Genomic DNA, 26246 nt, shown 5'->3' on the forward strand with positions numbered 1-26246 from the left:
AGTTTGAGAGCTATCAACAGAACAAAGAGAAATGGACCACATGGGGATCAAGTCCATTCCTAGAACTGCACATACAAAACATCTACCTATTATAGAAGACACCCGAAGAATGTGATGCTTCAGGTAGGAAGCCATCAGATTAACTTTATGTGAACTCAGTTTTTAGTGTAAGCCCAGGAGTAAAATAGTTTTCATTTTAATAACTATATGTAATAACTATGTATGTTTATAGTAATATAGTAACTATATATATCTCTTAAAAAAGAGAAAATGTTACGTAAAAACCACGACTAATTTCAGTTTACTTACTGGGCTGCTGTAGCTAAAGATCTCCTTATTAACCCTAGTTTCAAGTTCACTGAATTCTACAGGTTTAAGAAGCAACCCAATGCTGTAGTATTTCAGAAGTTAGTATTCAGGACAATTTACTATCTCAAGTACTAACACTAAATGGTGCTATGGCTCAAATAGCCAAGCATCAACATAGTAAATTAGATTATGTCTGTTGGCAAGACCATTCTCAACCTAAAAGGAGAATGTCCTTATTAGGGATTCTCAGACAATGAGCTCTTAGGACAAAAACTTCCCAGAAGTAAAATCTGATATTCAACTCACTCTTAATAAAATTATTCCTCAAATTAAAAATAGGTATAAGATTTTCCTCATTATCACTAAAACTCCTCAATTTTAATGGCTGCATAATCTACCAGAGTATTCCTATGCCACAATCTACTTAACTATAGTTCTCCTCTAAATAAAACCAAGGTGAATATCTTCGTGTATAAAGTGTCAGGAGTTGGAGTGAGATACACATTTTGGATAGATCTCTGTCTCAAAGGTTATAGACCTGAGAAGGTCCTTAACATATTGCCAAATTGCTTTCCCAGCTGACAGGGCCACCAGCACACTCATGCAGGTGAATATTTTTAACTGACATCAACTGTCATCCACATGGACACAGACAACATATAAAATGGTCAGAATTCACACGATTTCTTAACTATTTTTTTAAATGAAAAATCTTAATTGCTGTATCTCAGATATGTTCTGTTACATGAACTGATTATATTAAATATCCAACTTCTAAAATGCAGGAGAATATTTTTCAAAAGCAAATCTCTGGAGATAGAGCTTTGAAACATGTATACATTTATTAAAACTTACTCCCGGATCTTTTTTTCTGATCCATCCCTTCCAGGGTCATAAACTCCTTTAGGCAGATGTTGTATAAGGCCTATTCTTTGAGCTATCCTAATTTGTTCCTCTTCAGTCAGTTGAGTTGCTAGGCGAGTCTGGCTAGGTGTTGGATGATAGACCGGAACTGGAACTTGTTCCTAAATTTTAAAAAAGAGAAAATGATTATTTTTTAAACATCTGTTTTCTGGGGGTAATGTTTTCCTTGTTTCTTCTTTTTTTTGGCTTAGTGGGTAAGAGGGGACCTTGGAGAGGTAGTCTGGACTACTGTGCAGTAGTATGAGATTGTTTTACTCTGCCTTAACTTTATACCTGACCAAGTTTTAAAATATAAAAACAGGGGCACCTGGGTGGCTCAGTGGGTTAAGCATCTGCCTTCAGCTCAGGTCATGATCCCAGGATCCTGGGATCAAGCCCTGCTCAGCGGGGAGACTGCTTCCCCCTTTCCCCCTGCCCCCCAACTCATGCTTGCTCTCTCTCTCTCAAATAAACAAAAATCTTAAAAAAGGATAAAAACACAATCTTCACTGAAAAACTCGCAAGGAATGTTGTTTGAAGTATTTCCACATGAAGGCCACACATCCAATATATTGTTCCTGATATACAAATACAGTAATTCATCTATTTGTATATCAGGAACAATACATAATAATTAATAAAATGGGGTGCCTGGATGGCTCAGTTGTTGAGCGTCTGCCTTGGCTCGGGTCATGATCCCAGGGTCCTGGGATCGAGCCCCACATTGGGCTCCCTGCTCAGCAGGAGGCCTGCTTCTCCCTCTCCCACTCCCGGGACCTGCTTGTGTTCCAGCTCTCGCTATCTGTCAAATAAATAAATAAAATCCTTAAAAAAAATTAATAAAATGGACTGTATTCAATATTCTCTGTAGGTTGTATTCTGTATTCAATGGAGCTATTTTATAGTCTCAGTATACCATTATTTACATTAAAACTGATCATTATAGACTCTTATTTGTAAACTTTCTTCCCCATATAGACAACCTTAAAATTTATTTGGAAAGGCTGGGTATTATTGCAATAAACTTTTTGTAAAATTCCTTTTAAGCTTTTGGATACATATTTGGATATGACAACTGAGCCAGAGGAGGCCACCCTTCCTCCCAAATGGAAAACATAAGTTTTTAGGGGATGTAAATAACCTCCATAATCATCCAGAACATCAACTGAAGCTGCTTTGAACTAATGGCTTTTGTAGTCGAAAATAATTGAGAGCACCCATAATGAGAAACTTTATAAGGGCTCAAGTGTAAGTATCTTTTCCAAAGAGAAGCTTTAGGGGAAAGTCTCAGATACATATAAATTAGGCTCAGATACTGAATATTTAATTCAAGGAAAATAGGACTTTTCCACAACGTCTCCTAACATGCCACTATGTCCCTTTAAACTAGCCTTATTTGTAAACACTCCTTTTCTGACAGTAGAGTTTATTAAAGGCAGAACATTAGACTTTAAATATTCCTATATATACACAATGGAGTACTACTCAGCCTTCAAAAAACTGAAATCTTGCCATTTGCAACAACGTGGATGAAACTAGAGGGTATTATGCTAAGTGAAATAAGACAATCAGAGAAAGACTCTATGATCTCACTCATATGTGGAATTTAAGAAAACAGAGTGATGAGCACTGGGTGTTATATGCAACTAATGAATCGCTGAACACTACATCAAAAACTAATGATGTATTATATATTGGCTAATTGAACATAATAAAAAATTCTAAAATAAAAACAAAACAAAACAAAACAGGATCATAGGGGAAGGGAGGAAAAAAACCAGACAAAATCAGAGAGGGAGACAAACCATAAGAGATTCTTAATCATTGGAAACAAACACCATGTTGCTGGTGGGGAGGGGGGAAAGCGGGTGGGGTTAACTAGGTGATGGACATTAAGGAGGGCATGTGATGTAATGAGCACTTGGTATTATGTAAGACTGATGAATCACTGATCTCTACCTCTGAAACTAATACACTATGTTAATTAACTGAATTTAAATACAATAAATAAGTACCCTCAAGAAAGTACTTTAAATATTCCTGAGATTTTTTTTTTTTAAGATTTTATTTATTTATTTGACAGGGAGAGACAAAGCAAGAGCAGGAACACAAGCAGGGGAAGTGGGAGAGGGAGAAGCAGGCTTCCCGCTGAGCAGGGAGCCCCATGTGGGGATTGATCCCAAAACCCTGGGATCATGACCTGAGCTAAAGGCAGACGCTTAACAATTGAGCCATCCAGGCACCCCCTTTTCTGAGATTTAGAACAAATGTTTAATTAAAAATCTCAAAACCCAGTAAATCCTTTATCAAATAAGAGTATATCCTCTGGTACAAATAAAATGCCAGTAGTTAAAAGTCTCATGTCTTCTGAATTTCCAACATCAAATCATTAATGGTTACTTAAGTACTTTCATTCTTCTACCTCATCATGTGAATGCTTATCATGACTCTGTTATATCTAATGAATGAATGAATGAATAAATGAATAAATATTCATTTAGTGCACATTACATAGAAAGATGACACCGTGTTATTAAAAGGATGGCTCTTGGATCCAGATAACCTTAGCTCAGGTCACTTCTCTACCATTTAACAGAGTAACCTTGTTTAAGCTATTTAACCCATCTGGATTAGATTCTACCTTATAGTGTTGCTATAAGGCTTAAATGAGGAATAATCAACCTTGAAATGGCAAGAAGTTAAATGAGTATAGGTATTACAACTATTAACATTGCATTCAAAGAGCTATTATCTCCTGTTGCAGGCAAACTAGTATTTCCTCTATGTTCCATGCTTTTCCATCTTACTGCCTTCACTCTTGCTATTCCTCCTACCTTTCCCTGCAGTCCCCGGTCCAAATTATACCTTGTCCAGCAGGTTGTTGACACGAAATGAAGCCTTCCCCAATCCTCCTCCCTACCACCCAATACTGACAGTCTCTAGCCTCAGCTTCACTACGCAGGTGTTGTCTACCTACACGAGAAATAGGAATATTATACAGAATACAGTGAAACTTCAGTTAACCTGTGCAGTCAAATGAAAAAAAAAGACTCAATTCTAGCTTTTCCAGAAAAGTACCAAACTGACTGTATTTCTCTAGTACAGCTTGGAAGCTTTCTTTCAGCCCTGTGTATGTATAGCACTATGAGCAGGGGCAATTTTTGCTTTATAAACATTTTTTAAATGCGTATTTCCTTTTAAAGGAGCTTGGTACATACAAAAATTTTCAGTTTGTAGCTCTAATTCAGAATCTGTTACATGCAACATGTATATTAAAACCCTAGTTTATGCACTAGAAAAATAACTGTTGAGCAGGCTTTACAGTGCACATAAAAGTTATATTACCCTTTGGTCATTAATGATTATATATGACTGTTGCCATCTTTGGTTCAAATACCTCTTCAAGGTTTTAACTAGTAGGCAAACTTTCAATGTAGAAAAGCTTCATGGTTGAGTCAAAAAGCTCTGCAACTTACTAGCTATTAGACCCCGTACAAATGGCACCTGGCTGGCTCAGATGGTAGAGCATATGGCTCTTGATCTTGGGGTGGTGAGTTCGAGCCCCATGTTGAACCTATTCTAAATAAATAAAATATTAAAAAAGACACCCCTCACCATGTTTTTTTAACCTGAGACTCAGTTTCTTCATGTGTAAAGTACTAAGACGACTGTAAGAATAAAATGGGAAGTGCAAGTGTTGTCCCTGGTACAATACAAGTACACATAAAAAAAGCCCATTAAGGGGCGCCTGGGTGGCTCAGTCAGTTAAGTGTCCAACCCTTGATTTTGGTTCAGAGTCGTGGAAGTCTGCTGGTCCCTCTCCCTCTGCTCCCCCACCCCTCATCATACTCTCTCATATAAATCTTAAAAAAGTTCATTAAATAAATGTTAGCTATTATTGCAACTCTACTATTATTTGACTATGGAACAACATCCCAATATTTAAGAAATGGATTTGATTTATAATTTTACATGTCAATTATACCTCAACAAAGCTGAAACTGAAACAAAATTTAGTTTTGAAAAGGAAATGGATTGGACTATGCAGAGGTATGTGAAAGTTTTCAAAAATGAATCTTAGAATTCATCCAGGACCAACTCTCTCATTTTACAGGCCTAAACCTGCCTACGGTCATGTAATTACTGACAATATTACAATCAGAATTTTGGCCTCCCTTTTATTTTTTAAAGATTTTATTTATTTGACAGAGAGAGACAGCGAGAGAGGGAACACAAGCAGGGGGAGAGGGAGAGGGAGAAGCAGGCTTCCCGCTGAGCAGGGAGCCCGATGAGGGGCTCGATCCCAGGACCCTGGGATCATGACCTGAGCCGAAGGCAGACGCTTAATGACCCCAGCCACCCAGGCGCCCCTTGGTCTCCCTTTTAAATCAGTAATTTCTACTATAGCATTCCTGGTTGCCAGATAGCAAGGAGACTCTGCAAGTTAAATGACCTGGCTTGTGTCCATTTACATTACTTTGAGGAATAGTACACTGAAATGACATTTTAAGAAAACCACAAAATAAGGCATATTTCATAAATGGTTCTATAAGGGTTTATCCTCTGTGATAAAGGTTTTATAATTTCCGTAACTTCTACAATTTAAGAATTTCAAAGAATATCAAATCCATCCTAAATTGCCCCTGTAAAATAGATTCTAGCACTGATAGAAAAATAAACTCCAAAGTCTTATCATAACTTCCTGTCTGTCCTCTGATTGAAACTCCTGAGGTAGGCTACATCAGGTAGTTCTTACTAAGGATGAGAGGTCAAATTCTGCTACTAGAGGACAGTTTCTCCTTATGCTCACTTTGGGATTTCTGTTCTCTGGTATCACTTTCTTAAACTACCTGGTGTAAAAAGGTAACATGGCCTACTAATCCAGTGGGTTGAGCAACAGAACTATCTCATTTATAATTACAATATTTAAAACTGAGCTACAATAGTGGAATGGGGCTGGAATCGAATGTGACCTAGGAGGGATGAGGATCCCCATTCCACCGCCCTACCAGGGGCATGTTTGCAGAATCACAGAAATCAATGGAACACAGTTTTTAAAACACTGCTATCCAAGAACATGGGATTTTTAATCTAAAAAATTATGACTGGAGTCTGTTACTTACTATGGTCACTGTTAATATCTTTAGCAGTCTCTTAATATCGCTGAATAAAGATAAAAGCACCACTTTAGAGGGTAATGATGCAATCATAAGATAACAACAAAGAGCTTTACAAATGTCAACATTTCCAAGTTATTCTAACCATTTGTTTTCTCCCCATCATCAATGACTCTGGTTTGCAGACTTTAAGCTAACAGCTATTGTCCCTGGATCTCTGGCTTGTCCTTGAATATGATTTCTTTGACGTCTGTTATGACCTCTGCCAGGTCAGTGTTTTTCAGCCCTTGGATTACCACTTCCAGGCTAGGCTCCCCTCCTGATTCTCAGTCCCAGTCCAGCTGACTAGTGTGGCACAGGATGACGCATATGAAGTCACACTGGAAAAACGGGTATAAGACTATGGGTAATAAGGGTCTCCAGAATCCTTAAACATACCTACTACAAACAAAGAATTATTTTAAATTGTTTTAAAGGTAATAATCTCTAAGCATGTAGAGGCTAAGAGGCTACATTTCATTGGTCTTCTGGTTGATGTGTACAGAGAAGAAAGAATAGAAAAGGAAAGCCCTACTTTAAGAAACATATTAATACATATTAAAAATAAAAACCCTATCTTTTAATTACACATATTATGGATGTATTTTCTTTGGTATTTTTTGTTAAACCAAAGGAACCCTCTAAGCACCATCGAGATATTTAAAATGACTCAACATTCTAATTTCAATTTACATACAACTTTTCAGAAAGCCATAGAGGGAAGGAAATGACTAAGAACTGCTAATATTTTAAAGATGGATATGGCCTCACCATTCAGTTTAACACATACACCTAATTTTAATTTCCATCATACTTGTTAAAATGGCTTGTGTGTGTTATTGTTTACAGACTAGAGATCCAATGGTATTTGTGGCAAAATGGAATCCTACTTCTAATGCCAGCTAGAAGACATTGAATGGACGATAAGACATAGAATTTTTAAAAGATTTGGATGCTGGGACAGTTCTCACCATTTCCTACTTGATGGCTCACTGTACCTAAACACTGTGTAAACAATATGATTTGCACCTGCTTCCCTCCTGGGAGTCTGTAATTTTGGTATGTCCTAGGCAGTGGGTGCCTACTCATATTTTGGGTTCCCCTAGTAGACAACCCTTCACACATGTTGGTACACTTCAATGCTGGAGAAAATGAGTGTATCCTGTGTGACTCCACTATGAAAAGATTCTTGGAAGCTTGGGTCTGCTTCCTATGGACTCGTGCTCCTTTTTCCTTTGCTGATTTTGATTTGTATTCTTTGCCATAATAAAATCAGAGCAATGATTACAACTATATGCTAAGTGCTGTGACTCCTCCTATGAAATCGAAGAACAATCTAGATAACGTTCAGAGTGATGGACAGTTCCCACACTGACTTCTTTGCTTTCAGTTTATTTGGTCATGTTCACTAGAAATTCTCAGTGGAAAAAATTCTCCTTTGTGAAAAAGGTATGTTTTGACAATGGTGGTTACACAGTACTTGTGATTTATTCCTTTTCTCAAAGTAAATTTTAAAAGATCCCTGAAGGAACTATTATTTTGAACATGACTTAGCATACTTTTTCTGTATTTTTAGGACAGAGAAGTTGTTTTGGGCTGAATGGCGTCCCCTAAAATTCCTATTTTGAAGTCCTAATCCCCAGCATCTCACAATGTGACTGCATTTGGAATCGCTAAGGCAATTGATTTTGTCCGGACCTCTTCTCCCGTCCTATACCCTTCACCACCTAAGAACTATGTCCATGCTGACAACGAAAATTACCACTTCGATATAAATAATTCAAAAATTTATATTCCAGTCTAAATCTTTTTAAATTCCACGGTCTACTTGACAGTTCCAACTCAGATGTCCTCAAAGTGCCTCAAACTCAACATGTCCAAAAATGAACAAACCTTCTCCAAAATCTGGCCCTCTTTTAGGCTTCCCTGTCTCAGGGAATGACAGGACCATCTTTCTAGTTCTGTAAGACAGAGACATCCTTGGCACCTCCCTCCCTCTTACTCTTCCATATGTAATATATCACCAAGTTCCAGTGAGTTAATTTTCTACTGAAAAACTGACAGAATCTGTTTATTTTCGTATCTATTGCCAATACTCTAAAGTTCCCATTTCGTCCCCGGTGTATAATATTAGCCAGCAAAATCTCAATTTGTTCTCTATCCAGAAGTGAGAGCAGTCCTTTCAAAACAGGCTCAACTCTATTCTATGCCCTCCTCACACATACCTAAAACCCTTTCATTCAATAGCTTCCCACTGCTCTTAGGATGGAGGCCAAAGTCCTTAATAAGACTTCCAAAGCCCTGAATGGTCTGGTTACCTACCTGCCCTCTTTCCTAATCTAACAACTCACTGCTTTCTAGCCCCACTGGTTTTCCTTCAGCTCCTTTTTTAGAGCCATGATCTCTCCTATAGGAAGTCACAGTACCTGCTGTACTCTACATGAAACACTCTCCTCCATCACTACTCTGCTTAAATAATGCCTTTTCTTCCTTCAGAGCTCAATTCAACTTCTACCATCTCAGAAACCTTTCCTAACTCAACAGAGACCCTCATCTAGAGCCCAGAACACTTTGGAACCAGAATTAGACCTGTCTGCCTAGGAGTCATCATCCACGAGCCAGCAGGAGTCAGTCATCCCCCAAGAGAACAGGGCACTGCAGAACACTGGGGCGGCTACCTGCCATGGCTGGCTCTTAGCCAGATCCATCCAACTCTGGACATACCCATGGAGCCTGAGATCTATGGTGGTGGGGACCTCCAGAGTGATGCTGTCCTCCCCCACCCTGGATACATGCTACTTTTGAACCCTGAGCCATGACCATGGCCTTAGGAAAGCTGAGGGATCAGGCTGGGAACTTGTATTTTGTTCTTCTTCTAGAGAGACTTTTCAGTTATAAAAGTCTCTTCATTTAGTCATTAATAAGACAATAAATATTGTTTTTATAGGCCTTCATTAAAAAAAAGAAAAAAGAAACCTTTCCTAACTCACCATTGTCCTCTATAACAGGCTTTTATACACCAAGTAACTTTTCTTCACATTTGTCATAGTTGTAATTTTACATTCAGTTATAATTTGCATGTTTGTCTTCCCCACCAGATTGAGATCCACAATAAGAATTCATTTTGCTTGAATAAAGCAGATGAATAATGCAGATGAATAAAAGGTCAATTAAAAATCTTACCTACTAATAGCTAAAAACAATCACCCATTAATTTACTCTGGTGGGTTTTTTTCATTCATGTTTCTTTACGTTTCTTGGAACCCCTAGCCAATTGTTAAATACTTAATAAAGTTAGTGTACATGCCATAATATTGGGATTATACAGTTGTTTTTGTCTTGTTAGTATATTCTATAAAGAATGACTGATAATAGTACCTACTTTCAACCACTCCCCCAAATGTGAACTCTAAATAAGACTTTGAATACCTATTGAAAATGTTTACAAATTATTCATTTCCAATGTACAAGGATGCTTACAAAAATACTATGAATCAGTTTATGAAAATCTAAATCACTAAACTACTAATTAACATAAATGCTAGCACCTTCAAGGGTGATTCACTTGGCTGCCCTCACCTCTGTCTATAATTCATGAGGTATTTTGTGTTTATGCTAAAAAGGTGTGTTATTATCTGCATGATTATAAGTCTGATAAGGGCAGGGACTGTGTCTATTTTGCTTACCAATGTATACTATTTACTAAAAAGACAGTACCTGGTACATCACAGGGATTTGATAAACATTAATGGATAACTGAATGATTTATATCAAAGCACTCATGTTCCTGTAATCCATGTCATATATTCATACCAGGATTTTGTAAACATGCTATGAAAAAACTGCTAATGATTTGGATTAAATAAAACCAAAAAGAAAACTCAATGTAAACTATAACCAACATTCCTCTCCAAGTGAAAATACCTGGTTTCTTGCCTCTTAAATTTCTACCTACCTATCTCATAGGAACTTCAATACATTAAAAACCAAACTATCTCTTTTACTTCCACAATCCTTCTCAAACTCAGAATTTATATACCTACTATAGGTTAATGATAGAGAAGTACAGTAGAAAGAACAGAGACATCTCATGTAATCTCAGCTCTGGCACTTACCAGGTATGCAACCCTAGGCAAGTTACTCAGTACCTCTAGGCCTAAAGTTCCACTTCAGAAAAATAGAATACCTATCTTAAGAGTGTTGTAAGGAATAACTAAGGAAATGTAAGTGAAGTACCTACTAACACAGGGACTCAATATTTAGGCCTTCCTATAACGGCACCACCATCCTTCCTGATTCCTCTGACTTGCCCTCCTTCCATTTATCTCCATCAACGGCTTTATTTTTTTTTTAAGATTTTATTTATTTATTTGAGAGAGAGAATGAGAGATAGAGAGCATGAGAGGGAAGAGAGTCGGAGAGAGAAGCAGACTCCCTGCTGAGCAGGGAGCCCGATGTGGGACTCAATCCCGGGACTCCAGGATCATGACCTGAGCCGAAGGCAGTTGCTTAACCAACTGAGCCACCCAGGCGCCCTCCATCATGGGCTTTAATGTATTATCTTAACTACCATTTCCTCAATGTTGATAGGAGACACATATACTTGCCCTGTGAATTTAAATTTTGTGAAAGGGGGATTTCATAAAAGAAGCAAATATCAATTTAAACATTATCTTTCTCCTTAATGCTTTAATTCTCCACATCTTCATGCAAAAAAAACAAAATGAGAAGCCAAAAAAAAAAGCATTTGCAATAAAGAAAAAGAATTAAAATTAAAGTGTGTTAGGATAAGAAATGCAGCATCACAGGAGGGAGGAGAACAGAAAAGGAACAAAGGATTACAAAATACGCTGAGGCAGAGCAAAGAGAAGACAGGGTCAGTCACATAAAAAAGCAAGGTCTGATCTTCTGATGAGAAAACTCTCTGAAGCAGTTGTTTGTTAATATATAATGTTTATTTGTTAATATATGTTGTTTGTTATGAAGCATCTATAAAATGATGAATGCTGTGAAAAATATAATGGGCCCTAATCTTAGAGGACGTATACAAGCCAAGAAAGACAGAAACATATCAAAGTGTAAACATGTCTATTTGAAAGGCAGTGCATTAGGGGCGCTTGGGTGGCTCAGATGGTTAAGCGTCTGCTTTCGGCTAAGGTCATGATCCCAGGGTCCTGGGATCGAGCCCCACATCAGGCTCCTGGCTCAGCATGGAGCCCGCTTCTCCCTCTCCCTCTGCCTCTCCCCCTGCTCATGCTCTCTATCTCTGTGTCTGAAATGAATAAATAAAATCTTGAAAAAAAAAAAAAAGGCAGTGCATTAAAAGTTGGACCCAATTTAGGGAATACGATACAATTTTCAGAAACTAAAACAATGCAGTGGGTAAGTGCCTAAATAATGTGCTGAGGCTGGAAATAGTACAAGTCTGGTTTGTGGTAAAGGAAAAACAAAGTCACTGCTAAAGAATGCAGCTTGTCACCAAAAGCTGTATCCTTTCCTCCAGTAGGAAGTAAGAGTCAGCTCTTCTGATTTTCTCCTTACAGCCTCACAAGCTGCTGCTGGCACCACCCCCTCCCCAGCTGCAGTCTCCTACTGGGAATGTTTTCTCTGAATTTGCCAGACTGAAACTTAAGGCCATAAAATGGAGGATTGGGAATGGACAGTCTCAATGCATATTCTAACTCTGATATTCAGTGAATCATGACCCAAAACAACTCCAAACTAAACAACCAACCAACCAAAGTCCTCAAAGATTAGCATTAATGCAATTCCTAAATCATAAGAGGTAACAATTATACATATAGAGGGTATAAGAGACAGCATTCCATTTATGATACTGACAAATGATATGTCGTTTTTGTTAAGAAAGTATACAAACTAGAGTGATCTGCATGGAAGAAAAACACTGATTCCACGGAGGTGGTTTGGCATTTGCTTATTTTTTTTAAAGATTTACTTTTTTAAAAACGATTTTATTTGAGAGGGGAAAGGAGAGGGAGAAGCAGACTCCCCGCTAAGCACAGAGCCCCACTCGAGGCTTGATGCCAGGACCTGAGATCATGACCTGAGCTGAAGTCAGACGCTTAACCCACTGAGTCACCCAGGCGCCCCTTATGTGAGAGAGGGAGAAAATTTCAAGCAGACTCTCTGCTGAGCACGGAGCCTGAAGCAGGGCTCAATCCCACAACCCTGAGATCATGACCTGAGCTGAAATCAAGAATCAGACATTCACCTGACTGAGCCACCCAGGCGCCCCATATTTGTTTTTTTTTTTTTAAATGAAAAGTTTGACTTCTTTTCACTACATAAATATTCACTGAGGACTTACTACACAGGGTTATTTGCAATATCCTAATTGGGGGAGGGTTGGTAGGCATTATCACCAGAGGTACTCTGTATTAGCAAGTCATTAGATAAGCTTATTCATTCATCTAAACCTCAAGACAACTGAAATCAAGGTCACATTTGAGCCCAAGCATGAATTTAAGTATATTTCTTGAACACCCAACCACACACATTTCAGATGCTGTTTTAGGTGAAGGAGATATAGTAACCAGGTAAGGTCTGTCCTGAAACCTAAATCTCGTATAGTAGGGGAATCCAGAGATAGTAAACAAGTGAAGATAGCTATCTCACCCACAGCTCCAAACTATCTCTCAATTGCCCATACCTGGCAACTTCTGGGGCAGGCATACATTCCAAAGGCCCCACAGGCTAGCCAACATCTGATGACTTACACCTCCTGGTTGGTGAAAAGAGGGTGAACCAAAATCAGATTCCTTCTTCTCTTAGAATTGGAAAACTCAAATCAACTGACCTGAAAGGTCTTAGAGCAGCAAATAAGAGGCATGTAAAAACTGGGGTTATGAGGAGACATATGGTATTAAAGATAGATTAGAATTGTTGAGTGAGGGGAACTTGGGTGGTTCAGTCGGTTAAGCATCTGCCTTCGGCTCAGGTCATGATTCCAGGGTCCTGGGATCAAGTCCCACGTCAGGCTCCCAGCTCAGCAGGGAGTCAGCTTCTCCCTCTGTCCCTTGTGATTGCGTGCTCTCTCTCTCTCAAATAAATAAAATTTAAAAAAAAATGCTGAGTGAAGCAGACATTAGTAGAGCCCACAAATAAAAAACGCTGAAACCCCTGGGTAAAAGAAATGGGAGAGTGGCTGCTTTGGTTCCTTGACAGCTTTCTGCTTCTAATCCATGTGCATCATTAAAATATAGCATCTTTCCTCTAAGTTAATTTTGTCTAAAATAAGAGTCTCATAAGCACCACCACCATTTTCTTTCCTAAATTAGGGCTACCTTTTTCTTCTCAAGCAAACTGGTTTCCAGAGGGGAAATGGCACCCAAGTACTGACAAAGAATTTTTACCAGTGGGGCAGATCTCCAGCATAGCTGTGGGCCAAGAACTATTCCTCTCAGTGCATGAGTTATTGTTGTACCACTGCTGTGCTACAAAAAATACTAGAATTTCTCATTTAAGCATTCTATCTTTGCATCTTATCAGTTCAATGAATAATACACATTTCAATAACTGTTCTTTCTTAAATGGCAGGTGCAAATATAAGACTCCTAGTTGAAAGCTAAGAGTAGTATGCCCAAGAATTCTTTGCAAAACCAACCAGAGGGAGAATATGCATAGCCTTGAAGGAGTTAATAAATGAGAGCTTAAAAAAATGGTATTAATTCCAAAAAGAGTAAGTCTGTAGCAGCCAAAGTTGGCTTTGGAGCTCAGGAAGTCTGGTATTGCATTTACGGCACTAAGTTCTCTAACAGATACCCTCACTCTTCTTTTTTTAAAGGTTATTTTTTGAAGGACCAGGGCTAACATCACCAATAAAAATTAATTTCCTCCAAAGATTGCTAAACTTCAGTTGTAAGAATGTTGCAGAATTCTTTAAAGTGTTTATTTCTTGGATTCAAAGATTTTGAGGCTATAAGACCAGTCCATTAAATGTACACATTAAAAATACACATTGATTTCAAAAAGCATTGAAAAGTTTTTAAAAAATAATTTTTTTTAAGTTTATTTAAGTAATCTCTACACCCAACATGGGGCTTAAACTACAATCCCAAAATCAAGAGCCACATGCTCCTCTAATTAAAGCAGCCAGGCTCCCCAAAAAACAGAGAAGTTTTTAAAAGTACATCCCAGCATTGAGGAAATACAGTACCACTATAAAGACCTACATTTAATATAACACTTACTGAACTATAATTCACACAACAGAATTAACTCATTTAAAGTATACAATTCACTGGTTTTAGTATGTTCAGAGTTATGTGACCATCACAATTTCAGAACATTTTCATCATCCCCAAATGGAATGCTATCTATCAGCTGTCATTCATCACTTTCCCCCCAAATTTCCCAGCCCTAGGCAACCACTAACCTGCTTTCTGTTTCTACTGATTTGACTACTCTGGGCGTTTCATATAAATGAAATCATACTAATGTGGTCTTTGGAGGCCTAAAACTTAGCATGTTTTCCAAATTTACCCATGTTGTACCATGTATCAGAACTTCATTCCTTTTTATTACTGAGTAATATTTCATAGCATTTATGTACCACCAGCTGTATGTGTTTAGCCATTTATCGGCATCTTGGTTGTTTACACTTCTTAGCTATTATGAATACGCTGCTATGAGCATTTGGGTACAACTTTCTGTGTGGATATATTTTGTTTCTTGGGTATACACCTAGAAGTACTGTGGATCACATGACAACTATGTTCAATCTTTTGAGGAACTGCCAAATTCTTTTCCAAAGTACTTGTACTTATACTGGAATTCAAATTTAAAAAGTTAAAAACAACAACAAAAAAGTACTTGTACCATTTTACATTCCCACCAGCAGTGTATGTATGAGTTCCAATTTTCCCACATCATTACCAAATCTTGTTTTGTTTTTTAATTATTATTATAGCTGCCCTAGGGGTTTTGATTTGTATTTCCCTGACAGCAAATGATATTAAGTATCTTTTCATGTGCTGACTGGCCATTTGTACTTCTTCTTAGGAGGAATGTCTATTCAGATCCCTTGCCCTTTTTGAAACTGGGTTTTGTCTTTTGAGTTCTTTATAGATCCTGGCCACCAGTCCCTTACCAGATAAATGATTTGCAAATATTTTCTTGCATTTTTATGGGTTGTCTTTTCATTTTCCTGATAGTATCCTCTAAAGCACAAGTTTTTTTTTTTAAAGATTTTTTTTTATTTATTCATTTGTCAGAGAGAGAGAGAGAGCACAACCAGAGGGAGAAGCAGGCTCCCTGCTAAAGCAAGGAACCCGATGCGGGACTCGATCCCAGGATCCCGGGATCATGACCTGAGCCGAAGGCAGATGCTGAACTGACTGAGCCACCCAGGCGTCCCTAAAGCACAAGTTTTAAATTCTGCTGATGTTCATCTTATATGTTTTTGGGTCACCGTTGCTTCTTGGTACCACATCTAAGAAGGCTTTACTTAAACCAAGGTCATGAAGACTTACTCCAATATTTTCTAAAAGCTGTGCAGATTTAGCTTACATTTAGGTACATCAACAATTAAGTCAATATTTGTATATGGTGTGAGAAAGGGGTCCAACTACATTCTGTGTGGATATGCAGGTGTCCCAGGACCATTTGTTCAAAGTTGAAAAGGCCTACATTTTAATGTGAGATTTTTCCTAGAAGCCTAGTGAAATAATTTGGGGTGCAGGTGAAAGGAGTAAGAATCTTACAAGACTGCTTATCTGAAGGAAACAGGGTGTCTTAAGAATGCCTAAAATTAGTCTGACCAAACAGATTTTCTACATCCTCTAGTCTGATCAGTTGCTGCAGCTTCTACATAGGTAGTTCCTACTTTCTAATGCATTATTCAATACCATATCCCTAACACTTGCCTTCTAATTGTTCATATGTGTTTCATGTAATATATTCTAACAAAGGAAACAAGAAAAATTATAGCTGTCTTATAATGATCCTCTTTAGAAACAGATACAGAGAATGCCCTGGATCTCAATGTTGAGACTATATGAAATACCAAGTGTTAGCACCTAAAAGTCTGAAAGTGGAAAATCAGGTTTAATCTTTGGATTCTTCAAGTTCAATTCCACAATCAGGTCATCAGGAAACTGTTTTAACTAGTAAGAGAAATGGAGATTAGCAGAACATGGAATACAGAGTGCTTAAGTCCTCTTGGTAATGCACCCCCCCCCAAAAAAGATTCCTAACCTGACCTCAACAGTAGAAATATAAAACAAGTTAGGATTACTAGAGATTACTAATCTTAGAAACCAAATGTGAAATTGTTCTAGAAATGTTATCCAGTGATGTAAACAGAGATGGCCAGCTATTTACAAGTATTTTCTTTTTTATTTTATTAAAGATTTTTTTTTTTTTATTTGACAGAGAGAGACACAGCGAGAGAGAGAACACAAGCAGGGGGAGTGGGAGAGGGAGAAGCAGGCTTCCCGCTGAGCAGGGAGCCTGATGCAGGCCTCGATTCCAGTATCCCGAGATCATGACCTGAGCCAAAGGCTTAACAACTTAGCCACCCAGGCGCCCCTACAAGTTATTTTCAAGCTAAAACTGACAGCACACTACTTTTCCCATAATTTCTACATGAGAAACACATCCAACCATCTCCTCTACCTTTACCACCACTAGGAATCAAGAAATTCACCTTGTAAAATCAAGAACCCAAATATACAGGTGAATAATATAAACCTAATATTTAATGGCTTTTAAAAACTAGAGCTCTAAAGACTGCGGCAACATGAGAAAATGCTTATAAAGTGATATTAAAAAGTAAAAGGATGCAAAAATATTAGTGTGTTATTACACATACATTAAAAAAATCTGCATTTGAAAGAATCATAAATACACATTGAAATGTTAACCATTGTTGCAAGAGAGTACTGAAAATGAGTTAATTTCTTTTCTATGTTAACATGTTTAATTTGCAATTATAAAAAGAAAACTTTATAAAGTTGGTATCACTAATAGCTAATTTTAAAAGTTACTGCTAAAAAATCTAATTTATAGGGGCTCCTGGCAGGATATAAATCAATGCACAGAAATCAGTTGCATTTCTATACACTAACAATGAAACAGAAGAAATTAAGGAGTCGATCCCATTTACAATTGCACCCAAACCACAACATACCTAGGAATAAACCTAACCAAAGAGGCAAAGGATCTGTACTCAGAAAACCATAGAACACTCATGAAATTGAGGAAGCCACAAAGAAATGGAAAAACGTTCCATGCTCATGGATTGGAAGAACAAATATTGAAGATGTCTATGCTACCTAGAGCAATCTACACATTTAATGCAATCCCTATCAAAATACCATCAACTTCTTCCACAGAGCTGGAACAAGTAATCCTAAAATTTGTATGGAACCAGAAAAGACCCTGAATAGCCAGAGGAATTTTGAAAACGAAAACCAAAGCTGGTGGCATCACAATTGCGTACTTCAAGCTCTATTACAGAGCTGTAATCATCAAGACAGTATGGTACTCGCACAAAACCAGACATAGATCAAGGGAACAGAATAGAGAACTCAGAAATGGATCCTCAACTCTACGGTCAACTAATCTTCGACAAAGCAAGAAAGAATGTCCAATGGAAAAAAGACAGTCTCTTCTACATATGATTACATAGAAATAAAAATTAACTCATATTTTCAGTACTCTAATGCAACCATAGTTAACATTTCAATGTGTATGTATTGTTGGGAAAATTGGACAGCCATATGCAGAAGAATAAAACTGGACGATTTCCTTACACCACACAAAAAAATAGACTCAGAATGGATGAAAGACCTACATGTGAGACAGGAATCCATCAAAATCCTAGAGGAGAACAGAGGAAGTAACCTCTTCGATATCGGCCATAGCAACTTCTTTCACGACACTCTCCAAACGCAAAGAAAACAAAGGCAAAAATGAACTATTGGGACTTCATCAAGATAAAAAGCTTTTGCACAGTAAACAGTTGTAAAACCAAAAGACAATGGACAGAATGGGAGAAGATATCTGCAAATGACTTATCAGATAAAGGGCTAGCATCCAAAATCTATAAAGAATTTATCAAACTCAACACCCAAAGAACAAATAATCCCATCGAGAAATGGGCAGAAGACATGAACAGACATTTCTCCAAAGAAGACATCCAAATGGCCAACAGACACATGAAAAAATGCTCAACATCCCTCGGCATCAGGGAAATACAAATCAACTACAATTCAAAACCACAATGAGATACCATCTCACACCGGTCAGAATGGCTAAAATTAACAACTCAGGAAACCAGATGTTGGGAATGCAGAGAAAGGGGAACCCTCTTACACTGCTGGTGGGAATGCAAGCTGGTGTAGGCACTCTGGAAAACAGTATGCAGGTTCCTCAAAAAGTTGAAAATAGAACTACCCTATGACCCAGCAATTGCACTACTGAGGATTTACCCCAAAGATACAAATGTAGTGATCCGAATGGGCATGTGCACCCCAATGTTTATAGCAGCAATATCCACAACAGCCAAACTATGGAAAGAGCCCAGATGTCCATCGACTGATGAATGGATAAAGATGTGGTATATGTGTGTGTGTGTGTGTGTGTGTGTGTGTGTGTGTACAATGGAATATTATGCAGCCATCAAAAAAATGAAATCTTGCCATTTGCAATGACGTGGATAGATCTAGAGGGTACTATGCTAAGCGAAATAAGTCAGAGAAAATTATATGATCTCACTGACATGAGGGATTTGAGAAAAAGACAGAGGATCATAGGGGAAGGGAGGGAAAAATGAAACAAGACGAAACCAGAGAGGAGACAAACCATAAGAGACTCTTAATCTCAGGAAACCAACAGGGTTGCTGGAGTGGTGGGGGGTGGGAGGGATGGGGTGGCTGGGTGATGGACATTGGGGAGGGTATGTGCTATGGTGAGCGCTGTAAATTGTGTAAGACTGATGAATCACAGTACCTCTGTAAACCAATAATACATTATATGTTAATTAACTGAACTTAAATTTAAATAAATAATAAATAAAAAAAATACAGAGGCGCCTAGCTGGTTCAGTCAGGGGAGCATGCAACTCGATCTCAGAGTCATGAGTTCAAAGCCCCGCACTGGGTGTAGGGATTATTTAAATAAATTTTTTAAAAAATTTATAAAAATCCAATTTTTAAGCTGAAAAAAAATAGAGATAGCTCGCAATGTGTATTTAATTCTGCTAAGAATATGACGTGTACACAGTGGAGTCTAATTCTACTTTTTAAAAATGGAGGTTAATTCACGTAACATAAAATTAACCAATTTAAAGAGAATAATTCGGGGCACCTGGGTGGCTCAATCATTAATAGTCTGCCTTCGGCTCAGGTCATGATCCCAGGGTCCTGGGATCGAGCCCCGCATCGGGCTCCCCGCTCCGCGGGAAGCCTGCTTCTCCCTCTCCCACTCCCCCTGCTTGTGTTCCCTCTCTGTGTCTCTATCAAATAAATAAATAAAATCTTAAAAAACAAAACAATTCTGTGACCTTTAGTACATTAACACTTGTGCATCCACTAACTCTCTACTTCAAAAATACTGTAATCACTCCAAATAAAACTCTGTACCCATTAGGTAGTACTACCCATTCCCCCTTCTCCAACCATAGGGCCACCGTCTGCTTCTATGGACCTGACTACTCTGTATATATCTTATAAATGGAATCACAGACTATATGACCTTTTTGTGTCTGGCTTCTTTCACTTAGCATAATGTATTCAAGGTTCATCTGTGTTGTAGCATGTATTAACTCCATTATAGTAAGATATAGTGAATCAGTCAAATATATATATTTGAGAGTTCCTTGCATGTAGGGTATGAATATTACCTAAACAACATTTGGTTTCAACAATGCATCTTGGGATGCAAAGGTATACAAATCAGTGGAAATTAACTTTGTTTTTTACACTTAAAGTATAAAACTATAAAACAAGGATGGTTAACAAACTTCAAAATATTTTTAAAGTTCATAAACCACTCTTGATTTAGAATTATGTAATGAAATCCAATGACTTGTACTTTTGATAGCACCTCTATTTTAACAAAAGATTAACTGAGAGATAGGTACATACATATGCTGTGTGTCAGAAGTCAGGAAAATTTGGTTCAGTCTGGTGTTAGAAAAGAGCTGTGTGACCCTGTCGCATCCATTCAAATCTCCAAAAGCAGAGGAAAATGTTCTTAAATATTTGGCCTTTATATTAAATTGCAGACACTGAGGAATCAAGCAAGATGTAGAACCTAAAGGCTATATTTTGACAGTGGTAGACAAGATATATTGAAGATGGCAATGAAAGAAGGTAGAACAGAAGTTTGATATAACTTACCAGAGGTTGTTCATCTGAGGTCCAGGGCTTCAGGGAGTAAATACATTCCTTGAAAGTGCATGCAAAATTCTGTGCACCTTTCTACAGAGGATTTGTAGCTTACAGTTTCTCAAGAGTTATTAAAGAAAGGATTAAGAAACACACGGACTTAAGATGGTTGCCACAGAAAGAGAAAAACCATTTGAAGGAATATGAGGGAAAAATTCAAATAATGGGGTTAAGGGAATTCTTGATTTGAGAACTTAACACTCAGGAAGCCCTCTCAAACAACTAACCAAGTTCCCTCCCCCACTTCAACCCTCCTCGGGCACCATACCTATGACTTTGTACTGTTTCATTTTTTTTTTTAAGATTTTATTTATTTGTCAGAGAGAGAGAGAGAGAGAGCTCACAAGCAGGGGGAGCGGCAGGCAGAGGGCGAAGCAGGCTCCTCCCTGAGCAGGGAGCCCAACGCAGGACTCTATCCCAGGATGCTGAGATCATGACCTGAGCCAAAGGCAGACGCCCAACCGACTGAGCCACCCAGGTGTCTCCTGTTTCATGTTTTTATCTTATACTTGGTATCCAGTGTGAGTGACATCACAGATACCTTGAAGTTGCTGAAAAAATTATAACCACTTTGAAGGTGTCTTCACTCACTTTGCAAACAAATAACTTAGGCTTAATCAAGGTTTCTATTTTAGAATAAAATTACAGGTCTAGAACTGAAAAACAGAAAACTGAAATGCTTTGCAAATTACGCAGTAATGTCTTACAGTTTCTAAACCCAAAACAGTTCTTGCCCTCTAGATGGGCTAGATCCATTTAACGTTGAATGGAGAGGTCCCATTTGAAGCTACCAAAAGTAGTTCTAATTCTCTATTAAAAGGTAACTTCTGAAAGTGACTTTTCAACTGACAAAACATGTAGTTTCAGGAATTTTCCTGGCTGTTGTCTCTAACTCTAGTCCAGTGACTCTTCACCTCCAAGACCAGATCAGATTTCCCTAAATGAATTCCTGCTCATTTGACCAAATACAAATCTCCACTCATCAGCTCTTTAACCCTAAATATTCCATTTCTATTTGCTGGTCCCAAAACAGAGCACCTCATTCTGCACTCAAATCAATTTAGGCCCCTTAGATGTCCCAGAGTCAAACTTACACCCCTGCCCATGTGTGTACCTATCTCCAGTTAATCTTTCCATCTTATTAAAATAGAGGTGCTATCAAAAGTAGAACAACCACCTAAATGTCCATCAAATAGGGAACTGGTTAAATATATTACATACAAGTAATTCAGCCCTAAGGAAGAATAAAGCTTTTCATATACTGACAGAGATGAAAAAAAGTAAGGTGCAGAATTGTGTGTGTAGTGGGCTTTTTGTGTAAAGGGGTCAGCAAGGACCCCTTTCTGTATTTGCTTGCACGTGTATAAAATCTCTTGGATCCACAAAAAACAAGGTGCCTATGGGATATGGAACTGAGTGGCTACAAAACAGAAATAAGATGTTTTCATCTATACTCTAACAGAATTTGACTACATGAATGGATCACTTATTTAAACATAATTTTAGTTATAATCATATTTTTCATTTATTTTTTTAAAAAAAGATTTTATTTATTTGACAGAGAGAGACACAGCAAGAGAGGGAATACAAGCAGGGGGAGTGGGAGAGGGAGAAGCAGGCTTCCCGTGGAGCAGGGAGCCTAATGCGGGGCTCGATCCCAGGATCCTGGGATCATGACCTGAGCTGAAGGCAGACGCTTAATGACTAAGTCACCCAGGTGCCCCATAATCATATATTTTAATCATAAAATCATAATTGTTTTCTTTTATGTAGGCCAATTCTTCTATCTTTATGTGGATTCTATCTGCTTCCATCTTCTCAGAAAATTTACACTGTGGGTTTTTGCTGCTTTCCCTATTCAACCTTTTCTCACTAGATCCTTCCCATCAGCTTATAAATATGATCAATTCCTTCTCACTAAAACAAACTCATCCACTTTCAATTCCACATTCCATTATTGCCCTATTTCTATACCCCAACCAGTCTTCTCCCAATACATCCTGTTCTTGCTCTTTTTATATCCTAATATCCTGGATACATTCTTTTCATATAATCCATTACTAAATTGCTTTTCTTAAATATCAACACTATTCATTCATAACTCTTCATCTCTATTGCCAACACCCTACCCAACAGTATCAGCTAATACAGGGGCTTCCTAACTAGTCTTCCCTTGTCTACTATCCCCTTCCTATTTGCTCTTAGAGAGATCTTTCAAATGCGAGTCTAATTTACATAATCATCTCACCCATAACTCCATTTAAAATCCTTTAGTGGCTAGCTTTCCACTGCTTTAGGATAAAGTCCCTAATCCTTAAGATAATAAATGTAATGGACCCGGCACCAGTCAGCTTAATGACTACACCCAGGGTGCAAATGTGTACCCACTTCTCTAAAATGCTGCTTTACAGACCATGTTTGAATTCCTAAGAGATCTTGTTTGAGATGCTGGACATACAAAATATTTTAATGTATTTCACAATCTTATCTTTTTGGCTTTACATCTTGGAATGTTTTCTAAACAGTCATAATCTACTGTGAGTTATAAAATCAGTTTTAAAGATCAAAGGACTTTTTAGAAAATGAATTAAAATATACAGAATATATGCAAGGGCAACACTGCTTTATGAAATTTGTTTCTGTTTTTATAAACAGAAACATGGTATAAAATGTACTTTTTATTGAGGCGCCAAGAAATGTTTGAAAGCCTATATTCTTAGCAATTTTTTGAAATTATAATGCTGTCATTTTCCTCGTGATATTAAAATTTCTCATCTATGACTTAAGAAATTATACTTCAAGTTAATTTAATAGATTTGAGAATTTCATTTCATAAATGAGGTCTGACAATTTACCGAATAGTGTTGCAAAAAGAAAATTTAACCGAATTCCTGTACCACACACCTATCAGAACTCTGTGGCTCAAACCCCAAAGGCTTTGTGGTTTCTGGCAGCAGTGATATGAGCTCATGACCTGCAACTAGAGACTGCCTCCAGGGATTTTTAACCATCTTTGTGGCACAGAAACCTTTGGCAATCTGGTGAAAGTTGTGGACCACTTCTCAGATGGTGTTTTTGAATACATATATAAAATTACCAAGGAAATCAGTTATCTTAAAATGTAGTTAGTTCTACCCATGATCTACAGGGATCTGTGGGACCAAAGGGTATTCATCAAAGATTACACTGAGCTTAAGAATTTAGAGCTTATAAAAAGTCATAGCTAATTAAAGCATGTTTTGAGGGATAAATAAAAAGCATTTTGAGAAATACAATCTAGGGAGAGAAAATTCCAGATAATGAATGAAAGACAGTTGGGGAGGAGAGGGAGAGGCATATGTGAAAAAGGAAACACTGATAAGCTTACCTCAATCTTTAAGGTTTCTTCTTTTTTTCAGTTTTTCTACTCTCATATGCATGTGGAATTCATGCTAAAATTAACTGACTTAAGCAAATTTAAGCCAAGGGAATTTTAAAAATAATTTTTTTTTTAAAAAAAGGTACCATGTATACAAATTCCAAAATACTTTATTCACAAATAAAAATGCTGCTTTAGTCAGAGGTACTGCATTTGGGATCTTTCTATTGGCAGCTGCTAGGAAATATGACAAGCTTGATTATCTGGTTTTCCAATATGCAGAATGAGAGGCACAGCAAGGGCAGATGCATTAACAGCAGATAAAGAACCATCTGACAGTGGGAAAAGAAAATGAGGGGGGAAATGATAAAAAGCAGGTGCAAGAATTAAAATTAGATCAGGCTTCACCCAATAACAAATAGTTCTACATAATTCCAGACTCTGGAGATAACCCTCTATTATTTCCAGAGTATAATAAACTAATCTAATAATTTTGAATCAATAAAATGAAAGTCTGCTCGAAGTCAGTATTTCAGTGATTTGTGGGGAAGAAGTGACAATGCAAAGGGAGGGTTGTGAAGTTTGATGAAAAAGGACCCAGGTGAGAGTTAGTCTCAGTAAGAGACTGTTACTACCTCTGGTAAGTATACTGGAACAAAAAAATGTTGACAAAAATGCTAAAAATGTATAACGTATTTTAGAAAGTTTTCTACCCCAAACTTATCCAAAATAAATCCCTGTTTGAACTGGTCAATATCACTTAAATCTAATTGCAATTATACTTTCTACACTGGATCCACTACAGTCCCCTGTGTGATTTTACTACTCCATCTCTTTTTTTACTTTATTTTAGAGACCTGTTTTCTGGACCTCCTTGCTCCTCCAGTACCCTGAATGGACTACTTAGTTCCCAAAGCTTCAGAGCCCACTTTGCTCCAAATCTACTTCTATTACTTCCACATTTAAAAAATACCACAATAAAAACCAGAATACAAATGACTAGTGGAAATAACACTAAATAAAACACATCCTCACAATACTGCAATTAGCCTCAACTAATAGACAGGAGTGCCTTAATACCAACTGATGATGAATATGCCATTTCTTATATTGATTTGGTTGAGAAAGGTTAGACAGGAAGGGGAATTACCAGTTGACAGAAAAGACATGTAAATACCAAAACACACTTTGCTACCTTGAATATTGCACTGAGTTGGCAGGGCTGCTTATCCTCTAATGACAAAATAGATATTAAGCACAGAGGTATTTTTGTCAATTTAGAAGAACACTGTTGTGCTATATGAAACCTACCTTTACATGATTTACGAAATATTTTTAGAAGACTCACTTCATTATAAAGGAGTCTCATTACTTCAATTATCACTGTTAAAGCCACTTCATTCCAATATCCCATTCTCCCAACAGATTAACTTTACTAGAAATGGACTCCCATGTTCCCATGATTTGCCTTTGAGCCAAATCTGGTGTTACTACAGTTTCGTTCTTCCACTAGTCCTTTGCCATGCTGTACAAATTACCTCTACTGTCTAAAACTCAAATCTCACAGCTGCCTGGCTCTGCTGTTAAGGCTCCTTCTTCATCTAAAAGATAGAATAATATTCACTTCCATAGAATTATTATGAAAATTAAGAATTTCTAGTTTCTGGTCTGGCATGGAAGGAGCTTACAAACTGCCACTCCACTCTAACAACCACCAAAAAAAAAAAAATTGAACAAACAAAAATGAACAACTCTTCTTTTTATCTGTCACAGAAGTGATGTCACAGGGGAAACTGCTGACCCAAAAACTGGGAGAAAGAGACAAGTGGATACAGAAAATCAAAACTTACCGAAGCAGAAACCCATGAGCAGAACCAGTGCTGGGGTAGGAAAACCTGAACTGTAACTGATAAGACTGCTGGAGGTTTAGCTCAGACAAGTCTGAGTTAAGACTCTATCTTCAAGAACTCTACCAGGTCCTCATAGTAAATATCAAGAGAAAAATCCCCTCATGTTTTTAACAGGGGTAGGGAAAAGGAGGCCTGCACTCAGGAGAAACCTTTGCCAGAGCCAACCTGCAGAGGTTTTATCAGAGCCTAACCTATCTGA

The 26246-nt window shown here is 37.7% G+C and overlaps 1 protein-coding gene across 1 annotated transcript in view; it reads right to left on the reverse strand.

The window, feature by feature from the left end:
• The window catches only part of RNF11 (ring finger protein 11), a 39428-nt gene that overhangs the window by 2109 nt on the left and 11073 nt on the right, over nt 1-26246 (reverse strand). Inside the window, exon 2 of the mRNA XM_028106844.2 lies at nt 1165-1334. Coding sequence (XP_027962645.1) covers nt 1165-1334 — 170 coding nt within the window. The remainder of the gene's footprint in view (nt 1-1164; nt 1335-26246) is intronic.

The sequence above is a fragment of the Eumetopias jubatus genome, unplaced genomic scaffold (assembly GCF_037043125.1).
Source record: "Eumetopias jubatus isolate StellerSeaLion01/CBP00866 unplaced genomic scaffold, mEumJub1_p1.0 scaffold_4, whole genome shotgun sequence".
NCBI lineage: Eukaryota > Metazoa > Chordata > Mammalia > Carnivora > Otariidae > Eumetopias > Eumetopias jubatus.